Here is a 12,344-nt window from a genome sequence, read left to right on the forward strand (position 1 = left end):
ATTCTATGGCGGTCCAGATAATTTGCAGAAAAAAATGTAGTCTTATTGGAGTACAAACTTATGCGCACAGTGTTTTTTCAAGGTGCACATCAGTTAATCTTGAACGATATTTATTCTTTAAAAACATCACTTTTGAGAACGAAGTTTCACATTATATGTATGTGGAGCCAAAGTGCATCCAAATACAACATAAGAATAGATCAAATATCTATTATGTGCGGAAAACTAGCATTACAAATAATATTCTTTGCGATCCGGTTAATTCCCGTCCACGGGCCGCAAAAGGGTTCCACGGATAAAAAAGAAACGCTGGGCTTACATAACAGTCCGCCACCGACCGATTCGATTTTCGCACTTGACCTCACAAATACTAAAGAGTAAAGACGAACCTATTCGTATAGGACATAGCAACGAACCGCGAGACATTCAGGTTTGAAACAAAAGTTTGTGATATTGGCCTGAGTTGTAACCACGATTTAAGATATACAGGTTAACCATCGACCTATAACAAATAGTGCTTTACGGTGACTGGTGAACCAACTATCTGAAACAGCTGAGGGCCCAGAATCACTAGCGCTCGTTGTGGTTTAAATATGTTAAATATATATATAATATTATGACGGTATAAGCCACTTACCACGGTTATCTGCTTTTGATACCAATCTTTAATTTTGTCCTCAGGGTGTGCTAGTAGCACGATTTAAGATATACAGGTTGCGTATCGAACTCCCATAATTTGACCGGTGAACTAACTATCTGAAACAGCTGTTCCCAGTACTACTAGCACACCGTGAGGACAAATTTAAAGATTCAATAATACTATATACTATAGGTATTATTGGTATCAAAAGCAGATAACCGTGGTAAGTGGTTTATATCGTCATGATATTATATATATATATTTAACATATTTAAACCACAACGAGCGCTAGTGTTTCTGGGCCCTCAGCTGTTTCAGATAGTTGGTTCCCAGTCACCGTAAAGCACTATTTGTTATAGGTCGATGGTTAACCTGTATATCTTAAATCGTGGTTGTAACACGCTGTAAACTAGTAAAGGGTGCATGTGTGAATTGCTGGAAGTTTTTTTCCGTCGTACAGTAGTTGAACAGTAGTGTCGTAATATGCAGAGGCATGTTTAACGGGGGACAAAGGGGGAATTTGCCCCCGATGGCAAAATTTAAAAATATTTCATTTATGGCATTCGTATATAGTTTATACCAGGGCTTGAAACCATAAATATTTTTTTGTCACGGCTGCACCGAAAGTTTAGTTTTCGATGACGGTTGAAGCGTCGGAAAGCGACGTTTTTCCGTCAAGCGGGCGGTAAAGTGGGAATCCCACAAAGTATCGGACGGTTAAGTGGAAATCTCCAAAAGTACTGGTCTGGTACCTGCAGTCCGCTACCAGTCTGGTTGTTGCATAGATCCCAGCCTGAATTACCTTTGCCGTGATGGCGCAATCAATGAACGCTGAGGCGTGACAAAAAAATGGTATGTGTTGCCCGTGCGGGAAGGCAATTTCAGTCTTGGGCAAAATGCGGACCTCGTCTGCGGATCGTGCCGCACACGTCGCCCGCTACTGAAATAGCTCCCTTCCCGCCATTGCCACACAATATACTATTTTGTCACGCCTGCGCCGAAAGTTTGGTTTTTGATATCGGTTGAAGCGTTTGAAAGCGTCCCTTTTCCGTCCAGCGGGCGGTAAATTTGAAATCCCAAAAAGTACCGAGCGGTAAAGTGGAAATCCCCAAAAGTACTGCGCGCACATTTCACACGCGTATACCCTGCACAAACAGACACTGAAATCTATACCACAGTCGTCGGTCCTTACAAAACATAAACTTTTAGTTACATCTGAGGCGCACAACGGCTTAACCCACAAAAATCAAATTCTGTTTTATGTTATAAAACGTTTCAGATTGATTTCATATTTGAAATAAATTGCAATGCCAAAACGACATGTGTGCTGCCATCTAGCGAATAATTTTTATTGTGGGATAGGCCCTCGTGGATTTCAAATATTAAATCAATCTGAAACGTTTTATTACATAAAACAGAAATTGATTTTTTGTGTGTTAAGTTGTTTTAGCTCTATGCACCTCATCTGATGACCATATTATAACCTCCATATTAAAATTACAGTACAGACGCACAGTTATTGTAGTAATAATATCATAGGCGTGTTAAGACTTTGGTGGCCGAGGGGTCACAACAAATTTTAAATTGTGAAATCTATTTTTTTAGACATGAAACAACATTCATTTTTTATGTTACAAAATTCACAATGGTAGGAGTATTTTTTACTAATTATGATCAAAAAGTATAACCATTGTCAAAACAATAAAAATACTTTTTTCCCATCCATTATACAAGGTAAACAACATACAAATTGTAAAACTATTAACTAATCAGTAATAAATATTTTGAGTAGGTATCTGACAAAATTTAAATTATTTTAACTAGTCGTAAAATATCTAAAATCATTTTTGAAATTATAATCGGTAATTGGATATTTTCAGCTGATAAAACCATAATATGATGAACATAATATTACATGATAATATAATCACTAATTAATAAATGTGTAAATAAAAAAATTACAATTAATCAAAATCTATAGGTACTGCAGGGTATACACCACACGACTTTTTTTTTTATCCTGGCATGATTTTGTTGGAGGCACAGTCTGCCCTGGGGGGGGGGGGCAATGTCCACCCAGCCCCTCCCTTAAACACGCCTATGAATAATATGTATCATTTGTATCAACACTATTAACTGTAAAAAGTTCTTCTTAATAGTTAATATTATCATACATTCATATATACATGATAGGTATTGGCGTACCATTATTGTGAATTCATAAAAATACTTAGATACGGTGAAACTGTGAAAGCACGCAATTCCTTAATTTCCAGTCGAGGTGAATTATTAATTAATTTATTAGATATTCATCATTTTATCATTTGGCAATTGTTGATAATATTACATATTAATATTATCAAACGTAATTGTATGTAATATTTCAAAATAATGTCTTAGAAAAGTGTAAAATTAGGTGGCGCAAAATACAAAAAAAGCAAAATCCAAACAGTTGAAATTAAAGTTAAGACAAAAAATTCCAAAATTTCAAAAAATTTTAAATTTGCGTCACCAGTGGTAAGTTCTTATATGAATAGGTAACTACTTATTATTAATTAGTTATACTATTCATAGATAATATAAGAATGGATAGTACATTGAACTATATGATAATATAATACTACTATATACTATATAATTATCATATAGTTCAATAGGAATATAGGACCAGGGACTACTACACTGGAGACTGGACCGGGAACGAGACGTTTACCGCTGAGGCGCTTAGTGTCCGCGAGAGAGGTGTACGAGGGGAAATCGTACATGAGCGAATCTGGCGCCATCTATACTTTAATGATAAACCATTTACCAAATTTATTCCCGCCAGCGTACGCTTACGTTTATCGTTTGACGGAATGCCGAATGGGTAGTATGCCTGTGATAAGCCAGGCTGCGCTAGATACGTTCGCGTACTATTTCCCCTTTCTACACCTCTCTCGCGGACACTAAGCGGCACGTTCCCCGTCACCCGCCTCCATTGACGTTTCCAGACCGTGGATAGGACACAAGAACTTATCACATGAAACTTTAGTGATACTATTTTTAAGGTTATATGGGGCAAATATTGATATGATAATCGATAAATAATAATAAATATTTTAAATATTTAACAAAGTTTAGAGTAATTTTCCAGGCACAAGTGGCACAACAATCAAAATACAAACTGACAAATATCTAAATATAACTGACTATCATGTTATCATTATTATTTAATAAAATAGTTTTGCACATAACCTTAAAAAGCCCCATATCGTCTTTCTCTCTTTACGTTCTCTCTTCCCCAAAAAAGCACACGGCCCCCCATATGGAACTGGTATAGACATGTACTATTCTTATATTATCTATGATACTATTTAGCTACGCAATACATACTCTGAAATTCACCTCTTACCATTAATTACTCAACTTTAAATACCAATTAAAAATAAATACTTCCGATTAATATAATATGTTCGGAGATTAATTCATGCATATGGACACTAAATCTGGGCTAACACTAATTAATGTGTCAGAAATAGACAACTACAGATGTAAATAGTAAATGTATAGTAGGTAAGTTTAGTGTTAAATGCGTAGTTAATAAATATATTATATGCATTTATTCATAATATATAATAAGTGTACAGCCCATTAATACTCTTAATTCGTATAGTAATACATTTATTTCATAAACAATTATTATTATTGTTTTTGATGAAATGTTGTTACTTGTTAATTCAGGTTGATTTTTTACACAAGTTATGTTTCGAGCATTCAACTTGTGAGTATCTATGTACGATAAATGTAGGTACCAATTTTAAAAGTTAATAATTTTATTTTAGTTAATATTATTGTTAAGAAATCAAATTCTAAGTTTATCAAAAAATCTGATGTAAATGATGCAGAAAAATATGATGAAGTATGTATTATTTAAATATATTTTTTGTATATTATTATGGGATTATGAGGCGGTAAAATATGTGTGCCCCTGGCGGCATTATACCTTAACACAGCAATGTCATAATGTCGTATAAATTTAGCTCTGTGCCTCTGTAACATCACGGGGCACGGACTGAGACATAATAATAATATTTTGTCTGTAGTAATTTCGAATAAAGGCGGCGACGGAGTACAGTGTTACCATTTCGCGGGCGGGTATCGCGGGCACCGGCGCGCCGGCTCGCGATCGTCGTCCGTCACCGGGACCAGCCGTGGCCACTACCACCACCGTCCATCACCACCACCACTACCTGTCGTCCAGTCCCCTCCACCGCCTCAGCAACAGACCCTTTAGATACGCACACTTACGAGCACAACATAACTATATTACACTTATATATATTTGAATGTATATATATTAATAACAATATACATAATATATGTATATATGTATATCGGTCCATCGTTACCCGTCCCGCACCGACCGATTGCCGTTTTAGGTCATTTACCAGTGCATTATCGCTCAGCGCCGCCGTACACCTTGTCCGGACTCGGCATAAATAATAATATTTTACACAGGATAGCTGCTTCCGCCGCCGCCGATCGCTTGCACCGCCACCGCCCGATCACGAGGAAGACGACGACAAAGTGCAAACATTAATCATCCGGCGTGCTTACATATTTTCGGTCAGTGAACGCTAGATGCGATAATATTATTTATTATTATTATTATTGTTATTATTATTATTATTATTATTATTGTTATTCACAATCGTTATTCGCTTATTCACCGTCGTCGGCACCGCGCAAGTGCTCATTCCTCGAACCTGGTGAGTCGTATCCCCCATCGACTGAACATGCGTTCCGTTCGCCACTCTTGCCCCCGGACCGACTTTTGGGTGTTGTCGTCGGCTGCTGTCCGTCCGTCCATCTATCGTCTTGTCCCAATCTCCGTTACCTTTTCGTCCCAGCTCGACAGCACCGTGAGTCATCCGTTGGCCGAACGATACCGTCCCATTTCCCTGTCAGTTTCTTTTTCGGTAGCCTGTTCGCAGACAGACAATCCACACACTCCTACATCATAGATAGTTAATACTTTATAGTTCTACTAAAATGTAGGTATGTATGTACAGTCATAAGTAGTGATCAATATTTCCATAGCACCAAATAAGGGGATACGTACACCTAGTTTATCCCTTGAAAATACATTGAAGAAACTTAATTATAAACAATTGTACAATCTAAAACCGAACCTATATCGTGTTACTGTTGTTTTTATTAATACATTATAACCATCAACTCTACAGAAAGATAATTTAAATAGTTTCTAAACTCAGTATCATACAATATTGTAGTACTGTAATTTCAAATTTATTTATGTGACAATAGCTCAAATGTATAATAAATTAATATATCATTCTGTCACATTCTGCTTTAAAATAATATAGGTACAATTGTATTAACTAAAATTTTTGTTTTCAGTCTAAGAACATTTGAATAGATGCACTGTTGCAGTTTATTTTAACATATATAATACTTGGTTTATTTTATTGACATGGAGACTACACCTACCGTGTCAGAAGAACCTTCTGTTGACAAGACTACTCAGGTTAGTATAGTCTTGTAAAGTTATATTGTAACTGTAGTTTAAACTTTTATATTAATTATAATTTATTTTGCAGCCTAGTAATCAAAAAGATACGCCATGTGTGTCCAGTACAGTTACGGAATCCTTGCCCAAACAGACAGATGCTGTTGATAGCACAACATCTGTAGCCACTCAAGCTTCCGAGTTAGACATAGCAGATTCAAATCAGCCATCTAACGATAAGAACCGTAAAAAAAAAGATCGTCATTTAGCTCAAGCATTGAAAACTGTTTTAAATAGTATGAATTCTTTAAATACACCTGAAGAAAAACTAGCAGCATTATGCATTAAGTATGCAGATCTGATGGAAGAAAATACTAAGCTGAAAGTAAATTAAATTTTAAAAAATGTAGTAGAAGAACATTTATTTTTTTAATATGTATTTGATCTTTTTACTCTGAATATTAGACTGCTTATAAACAAACTGAAAAAAGAGTATCTCAGGCGCTTACAGAACGTGATATAGTCAGAGGTGAAATGAATAAAGCAGTTATGACAAGAAGTAGATTGGAGAGTTTGTGCAGGGAATTGCAGAAACAAAATAAAGCAATAAGAGTAATAATTTTAGAATTCTATATATTTATTTTTAATCATTAGTTAAAACAATTTGTTTTTTTTTTTCAGGAAGAGAGTCTGAAACGTGTCAAAGAAGCTGAAGATAAACGTATGGAAATGACAAATAAATTTCAAAACACATTAAGTGAAATAGCTTCAGTAATGCAACAAAATAGTGAGAAAAACAACAAGCTTCGAGATGATAATATGGACATGTCTTCTAGGCTTAAGAATGTGTGCGAACAGTATGAGCTTAGAGAACAGGTAAATGGCGCTGTAAGCACATAGAAGTTTATTATTATTATTATTATTATTGTACAGTTTTAACTAGGAATTAATTCTTAGTATAGAATACTTGTTAATTGTTGTAGCAAGTAGTTAAGTTAGCTAAACAAATTGAGCTCGAGACCCAATTATGTGATGCGAAGCTGGCCAAAGCGAATATGGAAATCAGTGTAGAACGAGAAACTATTTTAAACGAGAAAACTCATTTATTAAAGGTTTCTATTATTCATTTGATTTTCCTTATAAATTTATTAAAATTGTAATCTTATAGAATACATTTTTTTTTTTTCAAAAGGAAATACGACTTTATCAAACAAGAATTGAGGAGATGCAGAATACTGAAATAGACTTGCGAAACCAAATCTCCTTATATAATGAAAAATATGAAGAATTTCAAAATGCCCTAGCACGAAGTAATAAAGTTTTTGCTGGGTTTAAAGGAGACATGGAATTAGTGAGTAGAAACAAAAAAATATTATACAGATGCTTTATTTTTATTAATTATATATTTTTATTCATAGATGTCAAAAAAAATAGTTAAACAAGAAAAAGAGTCTGCTAGTTGGAAAATGCGTTATGAGCGTTGCCAGCAACTTTTAGATGAAATGACTTCTGAACGTACTAGAATTATTAGTGATTTGTCTGTAGCAACTCGACAATTGAGTACCTTGCAAAAATTGTGCCGAACTCTTCATTCTGAACGACAGTCACTTTTGTCTAAGTTGGAACACGAGAAAAAAATCCTGGAACTCCCACCAAATATAGTATCTGGAGAAACTGGAGAAAGTCTAACAGAAGCCAACATGTATGCAATGGCGGAATGGTTTGCGCGCACTGAAATTTCAAAATCTAAACGTAAATAAATCTAAATTTTTGGCCGACTTTGTACTTATGTCATGGTCAAATTTCAGCGGATCAGTCAAAAGAGACACTACAGTCAGTCGTTGAAAATCAATTGAAATTGGGCAAGGACTCGTCTGAGCAGCAACCACTTATAAATGGAGAAGATATGTCCCCAGAATCTCCTTCATCATCTCAATCACATATGTCGGATGAACCTGCTTATGATACCGGTGTAAGCAGTAGTTCGTCAGTTAATGGAGACAAAGTTGAATGTGTTGTTGAAAATAATGTTGAAAACAAGTCAGTTGATGAACAAGAGCCCAAGAAGGCTGACATTAAAAAGGCCAAGGTAATTATCTTTATATACTTTCAATCAATAATTTGTTATATTTAAAACTAAAAAAATAAATACAATAATACCTACTTAAATACTTGAATCTATGATAAAATCCAACAAATAATAAAATTAATTTTATGTATTTATTTATCTTATGGTCTACAACTAAATTATATTAATTAAATTCATTATTAGAATACAATTAATTACCTACACAGTACAGTACACATATAATATCAAATATTATTCAATTCAGCGGTAATTATAATAATAATAATAAGTAGGTACCTAATAACAGTTAATAATGATTAATGAGTATACAAACATGCATACTGAATAGTTTTTTTCTTTTCTGAATAACACAATTAAAAGTTAAAACTTTTCTATTTATAATATCTATAATATATTCTGTGAATATTTTTATATTATAACCATTATTACTTTTTATATTAATAAAACAATTTGATATTTCTGATTATTATTATTATTTAAAAAAAAATATAATTTTCACAAAATAGAATGTATTTTAAATCTTTGTCTTAATTAAAAAAAATAACTTATTGTGAGAATAAAACTAACTATAAATTTAATAACAAATGATTAAAACCTTTGAAAATACGAGTGGTGAGCATCAACTGAACCAGAGAGGTGGTAAAATGCTTTCATTGCGTTTATCAACCAAATCATTACCAAAATGACTGAATATTATATTGTACTTCAATATATTTTTTGGTACTTCGGTGGTATCTCGACTACTTTAGGTTCACAACCGTGTTATCTCGACTACCAAAATATTTCCAAGACTACCTATTATATGGTCAACCGTGTTATTTCGACTACCGCAACTTAAATCTATTCTGAATAATAATATAAATCTATTTAAATGTGTATAGAAAAAATTGTAATAATATAATATAAAAAATAAATAAAAAATGTAGTTAATAATTTTTTTGAGGAAGAAAGCAGGTTTTAATATCCATTAAAATCTTATTAAACGGTGGATCGTTACCAAGGTTTGTCGCCAAACAAATTCAGTCAGGTATGAATCTAGATGATGGCAAGCTGTTCCCTTATGGTTTTTGTTTCGCCACTTTCCCGATCCCTAAGGCGTTCAATTGTTTGGGTGTGTGCTCCTGTGGTTGGGTCAACAAAATTGTATGTATGATTGACAGTATAGTGATGGAAGCCGGATGATTTTAATAATTCGGTGTTATATGCACGCCAACAATCTGAATAGATCGTGGTACCTTCCTGAATGTTGTTTTTGATCGCCGTAAGTAAAGTTCCTGTTTTTCTGTCAGGTACTTTTAATAAAAATGACTCTTTTGTCTCGTGAAAAATTCCTCCGAATATCCACTGTTCGGGAAGTACCCTCCCAACATGATTTTTTCTTTTCAAAAACAAACTTTCATCAATTTCGACAATTTTCCACGGTCCACCTATTTTTCCCTGTGGTTTATTTTCAATCGCCATTGCACATACTTCACGTAAGTAATTATTCCAGTCAATAACTGTATTTTCACTTATATTAAGTTCTTGTTCACACCACTTAATACTAGTCATTTCATTTGACCACCCATATATAAATCGCACAGCAGTCGTAAACGATATTCGTGATTTTGCAAACCAATTACCATTACGTATATTTACCTTTTTTTGGCATTTTTTAATATTACATTTCCAAAAGATTTCTTTTCCAAAATACAATTTTGCCAAGTGATTGTTCGGACAAATCCGTGCACTTGGCAACACTCCGCGTTCTTGGAGAAAATTAACAGCCTCCTTCTCGGACGATGGCAAATTAAAAAAATTCATATTGACTAAACGATATATTTAACTAGACGTAGCGCTAATACGGAAAATAAGACAATTGTCGAATGACTGACGAAATAAAAACCATTGTACATCGAAGACAAAATTAAATTGTACATAACAATGATACAGATTAAAGTTCGGGAATAACCAAACAGAAAGTGGTTAATGTCAACTAATCTGCTTATAGTAGGTAGGTACATTGTACATCGAAGACAAAATTAAATATTGTACATTACAACGTGGGAATATATATTTATTAATAAATTATGGTCTACGGAGGTAGTCGAAATAACCCGGATGATTCTAACAGGTAGTCTTGGGAATATTTGGGTAGTCGAGATAACGGAAGTACCTATTTTTTCTTCAAAACTTTATAAGATTTTCTCAATAAATAAATTTCAAAACTATTAATATCAATAAAACACTGCCAGTGGTGGACTGAACTTAAATTTTAAATGACGCATTTTCTTAATATTAAGCACTTACCTCCACCATCACCCCCCATTCACCCATTATAACTTATAACAAAGTTAATAAAACGTTGTCGAAAGAGCTACGAGGTCGGGTCTTAGCATGTAACTGAGCCACAATCACGTGGTGGCACCACCCCCCTTTGAAAAGTTGACGCAGCAACGTCAAAATTGAGCCCTTCAGCCCGCCACTGAATATTGTTATATCAATAGTTTGATTGGTGATAGAGACAATTTTATATAATAATATGTTGTAATACATTACTTAAATTATAACTTAAATTATTATAAATTAATAATTTTAAAACTAACAGTATCAATTTTTCTGTCATACCTAGTGACCATAATTGTGTATCAGTTAGTTTTTAAGTAAAATTATTGTCTTTCTGGTGCAAGAACTGAAAAGTGATGTAGGTATTGTGGAACATTTATTATTGTGTTAATATTGATATCAAAAAAATTAAAAATATCATGCTACTCAACAATAAATCTTAATTTAATCATCTATTTTTATTAAAAAGATGTTCATTTTTAAATTTGAATATTTTTGTATCGATTGAATAACTTTAATTAACATGTCGCTTTGTTTACCATCCACCTAAAATACATAATGAACTTTACTACTGAAAAAAACTACCTGCATGTATCTAATACAATGCCAAATGTAAAAATAAATCAACTGTACATTACTCGCCTGACTGCTATATTTAATTTTGTCAATTGAATGTTTCAGGAAACTCAATCGAAACGGAAGGCTAAGAAAACGTAGTCATTTTTGTCTTTCTTTGACACGTAGTAGTTCACTAATACTAAATTTATGAGTTGAAACTGCCAACTGTATCTATGAAACAGTGGATGTTTCTTATAAGCAAAATTTTTATTATTGTTTTATTTTCAAGCCATTATTTATCAAAGATGATTACCTACTTGTAATCATTTTTAATTTTTAATTAATTAAGCTATATTTTAAATATATGAAAACAAAAATTCTATTATTAATTATTATAATGGTATTAATTTACGTGTTGTAATTATTGTAATATCAGTTATCATTTATTTATATAGCTTTGCCAATTTTGCTTTTAACGTAAAATGAAAAAAAAAATAATAACAATAAAAAATATATTATCTAAACAAAACAAATTTTTTTTGTAATTATTAATCTTGCGTTTTTAAATGGTGCCGAAAACAATATTAAACTATAATATTATATTTAAAAAGTATTTTATATTTTATTGATTATCTCATATTTTAAAAACATTTTCTTGCACTATTTTTCTTTTCTATTCAAAGTTTAAAATTGTTATTAAATGATTACCTACGTATTATTAATTTTGGTTATTAAACAAAAATTGAGCTCTCGTTATAAACTTACAAGATCATAACATATCCTGTTGCCGATCCAGAAGTGGTTATCTCTTAAAAAACAATTTTGAGTTATCTACTTATCTCTTAACATAGATAAATGTGAAGCTATGTCCTTCACTAGATGCTGTTACCCTTTTATATTTTCCTATTCGATTAATGGCGCAGTCTTCATCTCCATTGATATTGCTACAGTGTTTCTCACTGTTCCATAGAGCTCATATTCATTTTTTGCATCACGTACAAGGTCTGTAGAATTTAAATTGTCTGAGTAAAGTGTTTGAATATAAGGATAACCTTAATACACCACTTCTAATGATTAAATTTAGTTATTAACACATTGACGGACAGTGAAGATTATAAATAATTTTAAAAAGCATGCCTGAATTAATTGATTTTATAAAAGAAATAATCAATAATTTTTTTAAATTATATTTGCTTTATTTTGTCAGTGACCAATGTCACTTT

The 12,344-nt window shown here is 32.7% G+C and overlaps 1 protein-coding gene across 3 annotated transcripts; it reads left to right on the plus strand.

The window, feature by feature from the left end:
• Positions 1-4,886: 4,886 nt before the first annotated feature.
• LOC132952178 (alpha-taxilin-like) lies at positions 4,887-11,724 on the plus strand. Of its 3 annotated transcripts, none has more exons than XM_061024370.1 (10): positions 4,887-5,245; positions 6,041-6,167; positions 6,241-6,534; positions 6,615-6,761; positions 6,831-7,037; positions 7,133-7,261; positions 7,342-7,500; positions 7,568-7,901; positions 7,958-8,238; positions 11,245-11,724. In XM_061024370.1, the coding sequence occupies exons 2-10, from the start codon at positions 6,114-6,116 to the stop codon at positions 11,278-11,280; spliced, it is 1,641 nt and encodes a 546-aa protein (XP_060880353.1). In that variant the 5' UTR covers positions 4,887-5,245; positions 6,041-6,113; the 3' UTR covers positions 11,281-11,724. The 3 variants fall into 3 exon arrangements, with proteins under 3 accessions (XP_060880353.1, XP_060880355.1, XP_060880354.1); XM_061024372.1 differs by having other exon boundaries at positions 4,889-5,245; positions 6,831-7,025; positions 11,245-11,723; XM_061024371.1 differs by lacking the exon at positions 4,887-5,245 and adding an exon at positions 5,364-5,388.
• The last annotated feature ends 620 nt before the right edge of the window (positions 11,725-12,344 follow it).

This window comes from Metopolophium dirhodum, chromosome 9, assembly GCF_019925205.1.
Source record: "Metopolophium dirhodum isolate CAU chromosome 9, ASM1992520v1, whole genome shotgun sequence".
Taxonomy (NCBI): domain Eukaryota; kingdom Metazoa; phylum Arthropoda; class Insecta; order Hemiptera; family Aphididae; genus Metopolophium; species Metopolophium dirhodum.

Excerpts from the sequence above, each read along its gene's own strand:
- LOC132952178 (XM_061024370.1), top strand. The coding sequence starts at position 6,114 with ATGGAGACTACACCTACCGTGTCAGAAGAACCTTCTGTTGACAAGACT. Across the intron at positions 7,262-7,341 it reads AGAAAACTCATTTATTAAAG|GAAATACGACTTTATCAAAC; the intron begins GTTTCTATTATT and ends TTTTTTCAAAAG. Across the intron at positions 7,501-7,567 it reads TTAAAGGAGACATGGAATTA|ATGTCAAAAAAAATAGTTAA; the intron begins GTGAGTAGAAAC and ends TTTTATTCATAG.